Source organism: Halichoerus grypus, chromosome 9, assembly GCF_964656455.1.
Source record: "Halichoerus grypus chromosome 9, mHalGry1.hap1.1, whole genome shotgun sequence".
Taxonomy (NCBI): Eukaryota; Metazoa; Chordata; class Mammalia; order Carnivora; family Phocidae; genus Halichoerus; species Halichoerus grypus.
Window position 1 is genome coordinate 106696522 of NC_135720.1, and position 16758 is coordinate 106713279.

The window sequence follows — 16758 nt, forward strand, 5'->3', positions numbered from 1 at the left end:
GAGTGGGAGAGGGAGAAGCAGGCTTCCCGCCAAGCAGGAGCCCGATGTGGGGCTCAATCCCAGGACCCTGGGATCATGACCCGAGCTGAAGGCAGACGCTTAACGACTGAGCCACCCAGGTGCCCCTCTTAACCTCCATTTTGCAGGAGAGAAAACCAAGTTATGACTAGCCCACTCAATCACCCTTCCAGTTCACAGATGAAGCTGAGACCAAAAGTGCAACTGACTGGTGTGAGTTCCAGTTAAAGACAGGGACAGCCTAGAAAGGCTAGGAAGTACTCAGATGTCCACATATTAAATGCAGAATATTCAAACCTAAAATCCAAATTCATTTCCCCTTGTACATGAGCAAAACCTACTCATTTCCCTAAGGCTTAGAAGTAAAGAGATTGGGGGCACCTGGGTGGCTCAGCCAGTTAAACATCCGACTCTTGATCTCACCTCAGGTCTTGATCTCAGGGTCGTGAGTTCAAGCCCTACATTGGGTTCCACACTGAGTGTGGAGCTGACTTAAAAAAAAAAAGTGAGATTGACTAGGGGGAAAATATCTAAAGAATAAAAAGTGTAAATCTGTATGAATAAAGGCAAGAAGCATAATATACAGTGCAAACCCTGTGGTCTCAGGGCTGACACTGGTCCTAAGTGTCCGAGGGTGCAACAGGAGAGTTGAGGCTTCAGCAAGGGAGTCCCACTGGGTCACAAGAACAATTGGCGTGGAGGTGATTTACAGTAGGCCTTCAGGCCAGGCCTGTCCAGGGCTCAGCGGACTCTGGCTTGTAGCTCTCAAACATTACTCCTGGAACCAGGCTTACAGCTGACCGCCTGCGATCCCCAGGGTTCTCTGCAAATCCCTGCTCAATTCCTAACCCTGCCCTCCTTAAATCGTTGCTATTGTTACTCACTTCCAGCTATCATTTCTCTGTATGGCTCCTAATCCTCTTTAAAATGGTATATTTATACCTCAACAGCTCAGCAGTATTTAAGGGCAGGTCATGGACGACTGACCCGAACGAAAGAAGCCAATTGAATTTTAGATTCCTTGACCAGAGGCTAAATCAAGTTAATTTCATTCATAGTTTTTTATTTTTTTTTAAGATTTTATTTATTTATTTGAGAAAGAGAGCACAAGCAGGGAGGAGAGGGAGAATCAGGCTCCCCGAGCAGGGAGCCCCATGTGGAGCTCGATCCCAGGACCCTGAGATCATGACCTGAGCCGAAGGCAGATGCTTAACCGACTGAGCCACCCAGGCGACCCTCGCTCATATAGTTTCTTAACTTGAGCATGGGTGCCGTGCTTTAGTCACTCCTCAATGTTGCTTGAATATCGATAAAGAGACGGGGTGACACCCCTTCACACCCAGCCAGTTCAGGTGCTGTTGGTGCGGAGCCTCAGCAGCTGCTGGGCACATGTCTTCAGGTGTGAGGAGATGGGGAAAAGGTTAGAAATCACTGGGCCATATGATCTTCAAGGCCTCTTCCAGTTCCAAAATACCACTGCCTTTTCACATCAACAGCTACCTGCGAACCCAGCCACTCTCAAAGGAATCAAGGGACTTGTTCTATCAAACTAAGGAGTAAGAGCTCACATTCATTCAGCACCGCCTGTGTGCTGAGCACTTTGCTCAGTGACTAAATAAGTGTTTGAGTTTCTTGTATGTGCCAAGCACTGTTCTGGACACTGGGAATTCCGTGTATACAATGAAGTCCTCTCCTCAAGGATCTTGGACTTGGTGGAGAAGACATAATAAGGGGGGAAAAAGAATAAGATTCAGTTAAGCATGATGAAGCAAATAAAATAGGATAGTGTCAGAGTGACTTGAGTGGCTACTTGAGGTGGGCTTGGGAAATCTCTCTCTGAGGAGGGAAGAGTGTCAAGAAGACAGCCATGGGAAGCCAGAGGGGAAGAGCAGTCTGGGCAGCAGGAACAATCAATGGTAAGGCCCCATGAGTTTAGTGTGTCTGGGGACAAGGGCCGAGGAACATGAAGACCAAGTAGGCAAGGGCTAGATTGTGTCAGGCGTCATGGCTCTAGGAAGGAGCGTGGATTTAGTTCTGAGTGTGAATGGGAAGCCATTGGAAGGTTGGCAGCGGGAGAATGACAGATGAGGTTGATGCTGCAGAACACATTATTCTGGCTGCTGGGTAGGGACTGTGAAAGGGGGCAGAAACACCAGGTAGGACCTACTGTAGGGGACCAGGTGTGAGGACATGGCCTGGACGAGAGATGCAGTAATGGAGGTGATGAGAAGTGGTTGGATTCAGAATATGGTTTGGAGGCAGAGCTGACGGAACGGCCTACTGGTAGATTGAGATCTAAGAGAAAGAAAAGATTGAAGAAGGACTCAGCCTACCAGTAGTATGTGGGGGTGAATGAGCTCACCTGGGGGGCGCTGTGGGGAGGTGAGAAGGGTACCGACCAGGAGCCTGGGAGCCCCAAGCAGGAAGAGATTTGTTAAACAGGAGGAAGTGCAAGCAAAGGAGATGAGTGGTCAGTGAGGTTGGAGTGAAATCAGAGGAGTGTGAGTTCTTGAAACCTGGAGTGTTTGAGGAAAGAATTCATTGGTTGAACCGGGATGAATCTGTTGGCAGATTGAGTAAGAAAAGTAGGTCATTGGTGACCACTTCTCCATGGAGCAACAAGGATGAGAGCATCCAACTGGAGTAAGCTGAGTGAATAAGAAAGAAGAGGATGCAAAACAGTTTTGAGAATGTTCGGTTATCTATTGCTATCTGAAAAACACCCAAGCCCTAGTAGCTTCAGTGACACTTACTTCGCGCATGAATTACAGCTTGGTCACGGCTCTGTGGGGACAATGCCCCATTTGGTATCAGCTGCAGTGGCTGGAAGACGGGCTGGAGTCATCAGCAGAGTCACTCACCCGACACTCCTGGTGGTTGAGGCAGGCTGCCAGCCGGAAGCCCCACAGGTGCTCTGGGCTTCCCACAATACGGGGCTGAGCTCCAAGGGTGAGTCCTGAGGGAGAGCCAGGCAGAAGCCTTATCGCCTTTGATGGAAGTCACCCAGTGTCCCTTTTGCCTCTTCTCTCCAATGAGTAGCCACAAAGTCCCATCCAGGTTGAAGAGAAGGAGAAATAGACTCTTCCTTTGATGGGAGGAATGAGTGAGACCAGATCTGTTGCTGTGCAATTTTTGGAAAATAGCATCTTCCACAAGGGGTTTTGTTAGAAGAGGAGCCAAAATTAAGACAGTAGCTGGAGGGCCAAGGGGATGCAGTAGGCACAGTGCCTGGGGCCCCCAGGATTTTTAATTTCTTTTAAATGTTTCATTTCTTTCAAAATCAGAAGAAAGAATGAGAAAGAAGTATAGTCTGGACTGGATTGTGTTCATCTTTATACCAATGAGTGATAAAATATTTTCAACATTTATTTAATATTTATTTACCCAATATTTACCTTATGACCCATGAAGGCAAAAGCGTATGGACCCATTGCAAGTCCCATAATGGGACCCTGAATGTGGAGTCAAAGAAGGATTTTTGTTTGGTTTTGTTTTAATAAAGGTGATATTACGGCAGTTCGCGGGCAGGAATGATCCATTAGAGAAGGATAAGCTGAGGATGCAGCAGAGAAAGGGAATAATTATGGGAGTGAAGTGCTTGGGTAGCCGGAGAGATGAGACCTAGCAGAGGAGCCGACAGGTGGAGAAGGGAAGGATCACCACCTCCAGGGACCCAGGAAGAGGGCGAGAGCATGGGCACAGATGCAGAGAAGTCTCGTGGGAAGTTGACGTGCTCATGTGATGATGCATCTACTCCTCTCTGCAGTGAAGTTTGTGACAAGGTCATCAGCTGGACATGGGAGTGAGTGGAAGGTCTGAGGGCAGGCAGCTTGTGGAGAAGTCACCTCAGGAGGGGGAGAGTGACATCAGCAGGGACAAGCGTGTACTAGTGCCTCATGGGCGCAGGTGAGGTGTTAGCCAACAGTTAGTGGCTTTAGCCGGGGTCAGGTTCTGCCAACAGAGTAGTTAGAGGGAGAGAGGGTCACGAAGGTCAAGGTCATGGCAAGGAAATGGCAAGAGTGTTGGGCTGTGGATAAGGATAAGGAGGAAAGCCAGGGTATGAACGAGGTGATGGGTGTTACAAAACGAGATCAGCAGGTTGCGGCAGGTCAGGCTGGTGCCTTATTGGGTGAAGGTGTTAGAGAGTGAGCTGGAAGTGAATGTCTCAGAGGGGGTTCAGAAATGTGTGATTGCAAGGCCTACAGTAGTGGGGCCCGAACTGCAGTGTGCTTTGGAAGCATGCAGAGGGCTTGTTCAAACACAGATCGCTGCGCCCATCCGCAGGGTTCTGGATTCAGTAGGAGAGGTGGGGCCTGAGAATCAGCATTTCTAATGAGCTCCCAGATGCTGCAGCTGCTGGTCCAAGGGACCACAGCAAATGGGAGGCCAAGGCGGGGTGGAAGAAAAGCTCTTTGGAACGAAGGAGATCAGGGACCTGTGAGGCCGGAGTGGGGGATGGATCCGCTCTCCACCTGGACGTGGGAGTCACCAAGCTGGTGCCTTGAGACAAAGTGGTGAAGTCGCCAGTGAGTGATGGCAAGTGGATTGAGTCGGAAGTGGCTTCAAAGGGACTAGCGTTTTTGAGGCAGAAAAGAGAAAAAGTGGAGGCAACAAGTAGGAGCGGGGAAGCGAGCCCTACTGTCCTGACCCCAAGGGATGTGGGAGAAAAATCCATGAGCGCTTGCAAAGATGACAGGAAGTGGGGTTCCAACCTCAGGAAGGGCAAGAACTTAGAAGAACGTCAAGAGATTAGGGACATATGGAGGTGGGGGGTTATGTGAGAGAGGGGGTCAGGCCTGGAGGTGTACAGAACGATTCAGGAACGGACAGCCAATGGGAGACAGGCAGTGTTACCCTGAGATTAGAAGACTCACTGGAACAGCTGCTCCTAGAATCTAGAAAAGTGCATCAGATCTTCTGGTTTCTTGAAGGTATCATTTTAATATTACATTAAAATAAGCACAAATATATAATTGATTCAAAAACAAATTTGCAGGTCATTTAATATAAAAGCAAGAGGCTTAGAGGTATTTTAAGCCATGCTCCCAGATCCTTCTCATGTACTCACACTTGGGAGAGAAAGTAGGAGAAGCCCTGTCCCTAGGTCTTGCATGAAGGGTGTTGGAAGGAAGCATTTGTCCTTTAAATGGGAAAATGGAAAATTTCCAAGACTCAAGGGTGTGACTTGCTGAGACTGAGCTTGGGGACCTTCGTGTCACCGATTCTGCTGCTTCTCACTGGGCCGTGGGGAGGAGTGAGCCCCAGCTCGCCAGCGGGTTCTATTTCGTGGGCCAGGAGTTGGTCTTGCGCCCCTCTCTGGACTTCAGAGTCTCCTGTGTCTCCAAGTCGGGCCTCTCTGGAGCAGTGCGGTGCCCAACTAAAGGAACGGGGAGCGTGTGTGAGATGGTGGGGTGTCAGTGTCCTGCCTTTCTCCCCCTTCCCAATCTGCCGGGGAGGCTGAGTTGCGTGGTTGGTGAGACTGAAGGGAGGGGTGAGGCTGGGGGAGCTCAGCTGCCTGGAGGTCAGACCTTCCAGAGGAATCTTCTAATGATCTTAGGGTGCTGAGCTGGGCTGGTGCCACCCCCCTGCCACCTGCCCCTACGCGGCCCATCGTGTTCAGTCGCCAGGAGATGATGAAGAGGCTGGCTGAGCGGAGAAGAGGCAGGAAGAGGGCCCTCGCCTAAGGCACGGATCCACAGCAGCCCCCGAGGCGGCACCCACCCTGGCTCCCTGACATCCCCCCCAGGCCAGGATGGGGCAGCAGTTCAGCTGGGAGGAGGCGGAGGCGGCCGGCGAAATGGACTTGGCCGAGCTCCAGGAGTGGTACAAGAAGTTCGTGGTGGAGTGCCCCAGCGGCTCTCTCTTCCTGCACGAGTTTAAGCGCTTCTTCAAGGTCACAGGCAACGAGGAGGCCACCCAGTATGTAGAGGGCATGTTCCAAGCCTTCGACAAGAATGGGGTAAGGAGGCAATGAAGGGAGGACGGCGGCCAGCCCGCCTGGCTCACATCCGTTGAGCCGAAGGAGCATCCCTGGTGGGAGGGAGCTCCCCATCCCCAGTCCTCCTGCTTTCCTCTCTCCATTCCCTGCTCCCCTTTTCTGTCTCTCTCTTTCGCCCACTATTCTCTCTTCCCATCATCCTGTCCCTTCCCATCTTTCCTTCCCTCCTCTCTGTCTCACCTTCTCTCCCTCCGTCTCTCTGCTCTTCCTGACTCTGCCTCTCCTCCCGCTGAGAGCTGAAGGTAGGCTGGCCAGAAGGGCACACAGGTCAGTCCGCAGTCTGTGTATTTTTGGCCAAGGCTCTACAGCCTAAGGGCTTGGTTTTTCACACCCACCAGAGCCCCTGTCACTCTAAAGATAAGGAGCTAAAGAGCTGTCCCAAAGGGCTGAGCTCCCCCTCGTTGGGGTCCTTGGAGTTGAGACCAGTCTTCCCACCCACACGCTGGAGGGGCCTCCTGTGCTGATGGGGCAACTGGACGGATGATGCAAACGTCCCTTGCAAGTCTCCTAGTCATGGAAGATTCCATGAAATCATTCAAGCACAGGATCTCTTTAAGCCCTCCAATGACACCTGCAGCTGAGAAGATGCTGTATTTTGTTAAGTGCGAACCTGGAGATTGAATTTAGAAATGGAAACCCCTTCATTCTTTAAGGTCGTCCATCCAGTGCCTCCATGATCCTTCAGATCATTAGATTTGCCTCAAGTACTATTTCCGCCCCCCAAATTGAGGGGAGGGTGTTGGGCCTAGATAACTGATCTGGAGAAAGCCTCTATACCCCACTTCTCCATGCGTGGAGAGCTTCACTCTCTAGGCTGAATCACTGGGAATGCCCTTCAGGGCTGACCTTGGCCTGAGTACCAGTCAGTGCACATCTCCTCAGCACCTGTCAGGGGGGATGGGAGGGTGGGGTCAGCGTCCTCAGGGCAGCAGAAACCTCTCTGGAGATGAACCGTATGAACTCCCTCAAAGGGCACAGACTGAGCTTCAGACTTCTCCAAGCTCCTTCTCCAAGCCCACCGCAGCCCACTTCATTACCCAAATGAAATGACGAAACAACCAGGACAAAAGGAAGTGAACTGAATGGCCAAGATCACATACTGAAGGGTCCTGACTCCCAGTCAAGTGTGCCTGCTGAGAAGGCAGTTTGTTTCTGGTTTTGTTGTTTTGTTTTGTTTTTGAGAAAGAGAAAATGATTTTTCACAAAACATGTCATACGTGACAAGGCTTACTATCATAAATATATCAGTCTTCCCCATATTCGTCTAAAAATTCAGTATGATAACAACTCAAGATCCCAAAGGGATTGTCAGGCTACTGGGCATGATATAGCTGAAGCCCTTATACCTCCCTCATCTCTTCTTACAAATTAGCACGTGATAGGCATCGACTGCTTTCTTCCTTTCTTCATAACTTTTTAAAAAGATTTTATTGATTTATCTTAGAGACAGAGAGAGAGCACAAGCAGGGGGAGGGGCAGGCAGAGGGAGAAGCAGACTCACAGCTGAGCTGGCAGCCTGACTTGGGGCTCGATCCCAGGACCCTGAGATCATGACCTGAGCCGAAGGCACTTAACTGACTGAGCCACGCAGGTGCCCCTATAACTTTTATTTTGATAGGATTTCAAACTTATACCAAGTTGAAAGAATAATATAAGTGACTCCCATGTACACTTTATCCAGTTGTTTACATTTTCCCTCATTTGCTGTGTGTGTGTGTCCCTCTCTTTTGGAGAAAGTTGGAGACGTCATGCCCTTTTACCACCATGTATTTCAGTGTGTTTTTCCTAAGAACAAGGAGGTTCTCTTAAATAACCTGATACAAAGATCAAAGTCAGGAAATTCAGGGGCACCTGGGTGGTGCAGTCAGTTAAGCATCCAACTCTTGGTTTCTGCTCAGGTTGTGATCTCAGGGTTATGAGATCGAGCCCTGTGTCAGGCTCCATGCTGGGAGCTGCTTCAGTTTCTCTCTCCCTCTCCCTCTGCTCATGCTCTCTCTCTCGAATAAATAAATAAACCTTTTTAACAAAAATCAGGAAATTCAACACTGACCCAATTCCATTACCTAATCCATATTCAAGTTTTGTCAAATTGACATGTAATGTGTTCTTTATAGCTTGCTTGCTTGCTTTCCTTTCTTTCTTTCTTTTTTTGGTCTGATCACACATTGCATTTACTTGTCCTGTCTTTTTAGCCTTTAATTCGGAATCTTTAATCTCAGCTTTTCTTTGTCTTATTTGACCCTGACATTTTTGAAGATTGCAGGCCAATTAATTTTGTGGAACGTCTCACAGTTTGGGTTTGTTCAGTGTAGCTTTGTGATTAGTTTTCAGGTTTTCCGTTTCTGGCACAGATGCCCCAGAGGTGATGTCATGTCCTTCTCAGGGCCTCCTGTCGGGGGCACATCATGTTGGTCTGTCCCATTGCTGAGTCGTTAACTTCCATCACTTGGTTCCATGGTGTCTGCCAGTTTCCTCCACTTACTGTAAAGCTACCATTTTTCCTTTGTAATTAACAAGCATCTTATGGGGAGATACTTTGAGACTAAGTAAATATCCTCTTGCTCCTCAGATTTTCATTTGCTAGGTTTGACATCCATTGATAATTTTCTAATTCTACCATCCCTTCTTTGTTTATTAATTGGAATTCTACTACGAAGGAAGAGCTTTCCTAGAGGTGTGTTAAGTTCCTCTTTTGGGGACTGAGCCCCTCCTCCTTTCCTTTGCCCACTTAGTTTCTCTCTCCAAACCCACACCCATCTCCACTCCCCACGTCGGCACAATCCTTACATTAGTGAATCTCATTTCTGGGCAGCTGGTCTGAACTTTCTGAGGCAAATAAGATCAAGAGGTCATAGATCTAGCCACACGTCAATTCTGGAGGGATAGGAATGGGGGTTTGGAGGAGGCGAGGAGGTCGGAGTGCCCGTCTCTGCCAGTCCTCTCCCTTCTAACACTCTTCTCTCCAGCGGTTGCCCTGTGATGCACTGGGATGGAAGAAAAGGGAGGGTGAAATCAAATGTCGTCTGGGATCCTTATGTAACCTGAGGTAGGGTCAGGGCTGGTGCAGAAACGCAGCCAATTCAGAGAGAAATGGGGCAGATAATCCAACAGAGCAGATCCCACGCCTGTCACTTCCACTCCTGCTCTTGAGTTGACAGAAGCATTTCCATCATCTTCCCGTTGCCCCTGTGGGTAATTGAAGCTGATGAGGGCCGGGCACAGAGGATGAGAGTAGTCCCAGCTGGGAGCTTCCAGGACTCGTCCTGGGGTTGAACAACCTTACAGGTGAGGTCACTCCTCAGGAAGGGCTACTCTACAGTGTGCCTCTTGGGAGGCAAGGGCTCATTGTGGTGACCGTATCATGCTGAGGGAGGATGTTGTGAGAACAGAATGTTCTAGACAAAGAATGTGGGAGAATCTATAGGTCTGGAGAGTAAGGATTTGTCAGTGGTTTTGTTTTTTTGTTTTTCTCTCTGTGGTGCTAGATACGAAGCTCATTTTTCAGACAGTAATAGACCTTGAGAGGAGAAGGAAAGTTCTCCAACTTGAACTAGAGAAGACATGTAGCTTGAAAGGCTCTGCCACTTCCTGGGTGGGTTTTCCTTGGGCAACTTATTTAACCTCTGAGCCTCAGCTTCCTCATCCATAAAGTGGGTATAACAAACCCGAGGGAGATGGCATATGTGACATAGATGGTTCCTACCAACCATTTAGCATACGTTTTTCTACTCTTGTTAAAAAAGAAACATAAGATTGATTTTTAGTAAGCTTAATAAACAATTACTAATGAAAATAGCCTTTTAAAGAACAACCAACCAATCATCACATTGTACACCTTAAACTCACACAATGTTCTTTAAAAGGCTAGTCTGCAATTATATCTCAGTAAAGCTCGGGGAGGGTGGTTGGAAACAAGCCAGATAAACTTCAGTGAGTGAGAACAGCGAGGGGCTATTCGTGCAGTGGAGGACCACTCAGCAATAGCAAGGAAGGAAGTGTTGATACATTCAGCAGCTTGGATGGGTCTCCAGGGCATCGTGCTGAGTGAAACCAGCCTATCTTAAAGCTACACACTGTGCGATCCCATGTGTATACCATTCTCCAAGTGGAGAACAGATCAGTGGCTGCCGAGGGTTATGGTCAGAAGAGGGATGTGACTAGTAACACAAGAGAATGTCCTTGCATTGAGATTTACTCCCATCTACACATGTGACAAAATTTCTCAGAACGGTAGACTTACACAGTGCATTAAAGACTAGGGAAAAAAGAGAGAGAAAAAAAACAACCATTGCTAAGAACCTACCCTAAAAAAATTACCAGAGATATAAGAAAACATATCTATACATAAAGATGTTCCCTGTGTAACGTAAAATATTAAAACCATGTTCAGCAAGAAGGACTGCAGAGTACCCCCTCAAAAAAATAAAATGATTTCAAATAATTTTAAAGACATGGGGCATTCTAAGATAAAAATCCAGGAGATAAAACCATAGCCACAGTCTGACCTCAATTAGATGAATACATGGTGCGGGGTGTGGAGGACCAGAAGTGATCACATAAAAGGTGTTGAATAAGACACTTTGGGTGTTGAGGTGGGCTTGTTTTGTTTCCTTCTTGGTTCGTCCATAGGCTTTTTGCTATTTGCTTCATTGTCTGTCCTGTTCCGTGGCTCTCACCTTGCTCACCAGCCCTTGATCTGGGGGTGGGACTCCCGAGCAGCATGACCCAATGGGCCAGAGATGCTCTGGGCCTGCAATGTCATTTCCGGTTACAAAGCCCCATGCATGACAGCCACTCTGGGGAGAGTGATGGCTCGGGTTCTGGCTTTGGAGAGCTGAGGTCCCCGCCCTCAGAAGCAGGAGCTCCTAGAATTGGGAGCTCCTTGTGAGGCTCAGCCTGACCAGCCCACTGCAGACACCACCAGCAGCCTCTCACCTCCAACTCAACTGGTGTGGAAGGACAAGAAGCAAGCGCTCCTTCTGCCTCTCGTGTACTGCTTTTGGATCATTGCCGTCACATTCTGGTTACTTGGTCAGAGTCACCATGGAGGCGGACTGCGCCTCCCTCCTCCCCCTGGGCAGTTAGCCCCTGAGTTCGGTCTCCCCTGCCCCTTCCTGGGTGGGGGTGGAGGAGGCCTGTCCTGCGGGGAAGGTGATGCCCACCTGAGCCTAGACGTGAGCCGTGAGCCGGGCTGGAGCCACGGCCTGTCTGCCTTCCCTCGGGCTCAGAGTGAATGAGAGGGCAAAGGACATTTTTAGTGTGAGCGCGGCTTTCCAATCTTCCAGAACTGCCTTAGTGCCAAATTCAAATGAAGTCAATCACGGATTCATGGATTCATACATATTTATGAGACCTGACACACAGCAGCAGCGCTGTGCGAAGCACAAAGGAGAGACAAAGGCAGTGGAAGCCCCTCGTTTCTCGGGGAGCATATGATACAGGTAGAGAATGAGACATAGGCACGGAACGGCTAAGCAAGGCCACCAGAGTAAGACCCAAACTGCGCAGAACAGAGTAGAGGGGCCCTGAATGCTAGGAGAGGGAGCGAGAGAGACCACTGTAAGCTGAAGTGGTTGGAGAAGGAAGGCTTCCTGGAGGAGGCGATCCTTGAGCTGGGCCTGGAAGGGCAGGTAGGATGGGATGATCCCAGACTGGGTAAGGATGCTGGGCTGGAGCCCAGCCATGAGAGAAGCTGTAGAGGCCACGAGGATGGCCGGAGGGGAAGCCCTGGGCGTGCGGGGATGGATGGGCCAGAATCCGCCGGCCTCTGCGCCCCGGGGAAGGCGGGGCGGGCCTCACAGCTCGCGTCCCCACCGCAGGACAACACCATCGACTTCCTGGAGTATGTGGCAGCTCTGAACCTCGTGCTGAGGGGCAACCTGGAGCACAAGCTCAAGTGGACCTTCAAGATCTACGACAAGGACCGCAACGGCTGCATCGACCGCCTGGAGCTGTTGGACATCGTGGGGGTGAGCGGCTGCCGGGGGGGCCCCTGCGGCTGGGGGCGGCATTGGAATCATTCAGAGGGTTCTTTCCGACCCCAGTCAGAATTAGGCTAGAAAGTGATTACAAAAAGATACCTAAAAAATCCCCATTGGTTTGGAAATAAGGCAACACACTCCTAAATATTCCAGACATCATAGAAATTATACCACACACATAGGCGCACCAAGTATTTTGAACTGGATATTAATGCACGCGTAACATAACAAAACGGGGGAATGTAGCCAACGCTGGGCTGGCAGAGGCTTTTTAGCCCTAAAATGTATATGCTAGAAAATGAGAGACTGAAGATCAATGATCTTACAAGTCATCTCAAGAAATTAGAAAAAAACAGAGGCGCCTAGGGGCTCAGTCGTTAAGTGGTTAAGCGCCTGCCTTGGGCTCAGGTCATGATCGTGGGGTCCTGGGATCCAGCCCCGAGTCTGGCTCCCTGCTCAGTGGGGAGTCTGCTTCTCCCCTCTCCCTGCCCCTCCCCTCTCCCCGCCCCTCCCCCTGCTTGTGCTCTCTCTCTCTCTCTGACAAATGAATAAATAAAATCTTAAAAAAAAAAAAAAAAAGAAGAGTAAGTTAAACCCAGAGAGTAGAAGAAGGGAAATACTAAAGAGCAGAAATTAATGAAGTAGAAAACAAGCGCACAGAGAAGAAAAGTCGACAAAACTGAAAGCTGATTCTTTGCAGGACTAACCACGCTGATAGACGATTAGCAAGAATGAGCAAGGAGGAAAACGTCCCTAGTATAGCTTGGACTGACACCTGACCCGCGTCAGCCTGTTCCTCCCCAGAACTGTACTCCCAAGTGGGGGCTGTCCACCCAGGTCACAGATAAAGAAGTCGCCTCGGGGCAGTTCTGTGGTCTGCCCAAGTTTATCCATCCAAGGGGCTGCCAGGGCTGGCTGTAGCTCCAGGGCTCCCAGACCCTGTCGGTGGGGCCCACCGTGTCCCAGGCACTGCACTAGGCCGTGAGGCCCTGGGATTGACAAGAGAGGCCTCTGTCCGCAGAGCGCCCCGTCGAGAAACTAAGGAAAACCCTCACAGTTCTCTGTCTCTTCCCCACTGCCCTTCACCAACAGTGCCTCACAGGGAGGGGACACAGGGCAAAGGAGAAACCTGTTTTTCCCTCCAGTCCAAACCCCAGTATCTCCCATCATCCAATGTTACACATACGCCCATAAGTACACTTCATGCTCTCCTCTCTGGATCTCCATCTCTCCCTGCGTAAAGTGGAGTTGAGACCACCACAGAGCCGGGTACCTCCCTCACTGAAGGGTTTGGGGCTCACTCTGACGCTCACAGGGGAAAAGCCACTAGCTAGCATCAGGGTGGGGTGGCCTGTGAGGTCTGACATGCAGTTGGACCCTGAGAGAACAGCCTTAGGACGGGTCACTTTTTATTAGGGTCTGGGTCCTGTGGTCCTAAGACGCACCAGCTTGCGAGGGGGGCAGTGCTGGGGACGCAGGGCTGAGGGCCTGGGGTCCTGGCAGCGGGAGGAGGGAGGGAGCACGCAAGCTCTCGCTGAGGGCCGTCGCTCGGGTTTTATCCCACAGGCGATCTACAAGCTGAAGAAAGCCTGCAGGATGGAGGTGGACTCTGAGCAGCACGGACAGCTGCTCACACCCGAGGAGGTGGTGGACAGGATCTTCCTTCTGGTGGATGAGAATGGAGATGGTAATGGGGGGCAGCGATGGGGGGCGGCCCACTCCACAGCACCCCCAGGCCCTCCATCTCCCAGCCACTGTTCCCCTCAGCTGGGTGCTGGGGGCGGAGAGGAGGACATAACCTAACCGGGGTGTCGCTGGCACGTGATGTTGGCCAGAGCGAATTAAGCTCCCACTGGAGCTGCCGAGGGCAAGCGCAGTGAAAGAGTAGGAGCGTTAGAGTCAGGCAGACCGTTTCACCGCTCCGCCTGGACTCAGTTTCCTCATCTGGAAAAAGGGATAATAGTAATTCCAAGGAATCAATGGGGTGAGGTATTGGAGAGACGGGCATAGGGTAGGCCCCCATTCAGGCTACTGAGGCCTTCTGTCCTGTAGCTTGGCGCAGCAGCCCCAAGGCTGCGGAGGGAGGGAGCTGGCTGGGAACACACCCAGAAGAGCCCTCAGGAACATTTTGAAGGTACCATGGGCCAAAGTAAACTTAAATTCATTTACAAACCAAGTCCCTTTAAGAAACTCTTGAAGCCTCCAGGAGACTCCTGGAGAACAGGGAGAATTGACCAGCCCCCAGGCTTGGGCCCCGGGACTGCAGATTCCTTTGTGTAAGAGGTGTAGGCTTGTCTAAGAGGATGTCCCCTGGGAGAGGAGGCCTCTCCTCTTGCCCCCAGCCCCATGTCTTCATGCTCCCACGTGACCATCGCTCCTACCCCTTGCTCAGGCCAGCTGTCTCTGAATGAGCTCATCGAAGGTGCCCGCCGTGACAAGTGGGTGATGAAGATGTTGCAGATGGACGTGAATCCCTGTGGCTGGATCTCTCAGCAGAGGCGGAAAAGTGCCATGTTCTGAGGGGTCTGGGGTCCTGGGAGCCCAGTTCGAGTCCACAGGCCCCTCCAAGACTCCAGGCTCTCCAGGTTTCCAGAATAGTGAGAGGGTCCCTGGCTCAGCCTGCTTGTGCCCACTCTTCTCTGGCACCCCCTATGAAAGGGGTTGGGGCTGAGGGGGGTGGATCGGGGCTGTCAGTCTCGAGTGGCCAACAGGACCCAGTCCACTGGGAGGATTTACTGGGGTGGTGAAGGGAACTGGCTTCCTCTCTCCTTTCAGCTCCTTCTGAGAAAAGTATGCTTCGGCTGGGTGGTTGTGGGGCACCCACAGTTTCCTACCTGGTTCTTAGCTGGAAGCAGGGGAATACTGAGGGACTGGGGGGGTCCCATAGACCAAATTAGCAATGAGACTGTCCACACACTGTGAAGGCCAGGGGCTGGAAGGTGTCGAGTCTGAAGAAAAAATAGAAGTTGGGGTGTGAGTGTGATCATAATTACATCCTCCCAGGATCCTGAAGAGTTCATGGGGAGGAGTCTTGCCTCCCCCTCCCCAACTTGTCTTCACCAGGGGTGTCCGCAAGGGAAAATTGCAGCCAGTAAAGCTCTGGTCTTCCGGCCCTCGGCTGTGCTTAAAGGAGCTGCTTCAGCTCTGCCCTGATGCTGCTCCCCCAGCCCCTGCTGCCAACCCACACCCCCACACAACCCTCCTCTCCCCCTCCCTACCCCTCATCCCACACCGGCCTCTCCACCGCCCCCCCGCCCCCCCATGGACCTGCCCGGTTCCCAGCCACAAGCCAGAGGAGTCTCCTTGAAGGATGGGGAAACCTCTGTCTCCGGGGAGAATTGGTTCGAGGCCCGGCTTTGCCTCCAGCTGCCAAGTGACCCAAGGTGGCCATTTCTCTCTTCCTAACCTCAGTTATTTTCCCTGCACACTGAGCAAGTTGGAGAAAGCAGGGGGTTTTCTGATTATTATTTTTTTAGATGTGGAATTATTTTGTCATACAAACTCTATGTGCAGCCCCAGTGTACAAACTAGATTTAAATAAAGGGAGTCGTTCGAAGAGATGTCTTTACGTTGATGGATGAAAAAGAAAACTCACCTACTGAACTGCAATTTCACAGGCATGATATTCATCTAAAGTTTCCTTTAGAAATAAATTTTAGGTAAAAAACGGTCGATTTAAAAAGACTAGTAATCCAGGTGAGGGGCGCCTGGGTGGCTCAGTCGTTAAGCGTCTGCCTTCGGCTCAGGTCATGATCCCGGGGTCCTGGGATCGAGTCCCACATCGGGCTCCCTGCTCGGCGGGAAGCCTGCTTCTCCCTCTCCCACTCCCCCTGCTTGTGTTCCTGCTCTCGCTCTCTCTCTCTCTGTCGAATAAATAAATAAAATCTTAAAAAAAAAAAAAAAAAAAAGACTAGTAATCCAGGTGAGACACAGATCTGCCCCCGAGTCAGGAAGGTGGTGTGTGCTTGACAATGGGGAAATGTCCTAACTCTGTTCAAATACCCTCCCACCTCCCACCTTCAGGATTTCCCAAGAGGCAGCCCCCAAGAGAAGGCGCAGAAATGTCAATTCCCTTTTGTCCCAGGCTGCCCTGGCATTGATCTCCACCTTCCTGGCAGGTCTGTGCATAGGCCCTGGCTGACTTCCCAGGCTGGGGTGGTCCCGGTGATCTGTAGGACCCTCTCTTCCCCGCCCCCCCCCTGGGGTGGGGGCTTCATTCCTCTTGCCCCTTGTTTTCTCTCTCCTCCCCTTATATTTTTATTCACTCCTTGTCCTTTCCCCACACCCAGCTGCAGTGAAGACTCAAAGCCCAGAAGAAGAAGCATCTTTGCAAAAATGAGCACAATTGCTCCAGCCTGTGTCTCTCCCCAGGTTCTCAGACGGGTCTTCCTAAAGCTGGCGTGTGCAAAGAATGGGAATGGGGCCCGCCTGTAACAGCCTGGCCCACTTCCCAACTGGTGTCAGGTGTCACGCAGCAAGAGGGACTTAGGTTAGACCAGGGATGGATCGTCAGGACACTTGCCACACGCAATGAGTCGCAGAGCTGTGGGAAACCCCAGGGCGCCACAGGCCACTGCAGGGCCAGCAGGGAAAGTCAGGGTGCTATGCCGTCACTTCAACTGAAGACGGATCTCCTCGGGATAAATGAGGACTTTCTATAGTACCATAGCTTCTCTTCCCATATTTTATTATAATGATGCTTAGCCGGTTAGTTCCTTAGGGATGAGATCTATCCTCTTCTTGGCGTGTCCAATATCCTGC

General features: G+C 50.8%; 1 protein-coding gene across 1 annotated transcript; it reads left to right on the forward strand.

Annotated features, from left to right (window-relative positions):
- The first annotated feature begins 3354 nt into the window (after window positions 1-3354).
- GUCA1B (guanylate cyclase activator 1B) lies at window positions 3355-15557 on the forward strand. The gene is made up of 4 exons (XM_036101835.2): window positions 3355-5977; window positions 11836-11985; window positions 13564-13684; window positions 14390-15557. The coding sequence occupies exons 1-4, from the start codon at window positions 5771-5773 to the stop codon at window positions 14515-14517; spliced, it is 606 nt and encodes a 201-aa protein (XP_035957728.1). The 5' UTR covers window positions 3355-5770; the 3' UTR covers window positions 14518-15557.
- The last annotated feature ends 1201 nt before the right edge of the window (window positions 15558-16758 follow it).

Bases quoted from the DNA above. Each gene is read 5' to 3' on its own strand.
- GUCA1B (XM_036101835.2), top strand. From the start codon at position 5,771: ATGGGGCAGCAGTTCAGCTGGGAGGAGGCGGAGGCGGCCGGCGAAATG. The intron at 5,978-11,835 runs GTAAGGAGGCAA...TCCCCACCGCAG, and splicing joins AAGCCTTCGACAAGAATGGG to GACAACACCATCGACTTCCT. The intron at 11,986-13,563 runs GTGAGCGGCTGC...TTTATCCCACAG, and splicing joins AGCTGTTGGACATCGTGGGG to GCGATCTACAAGCTGAAGAA.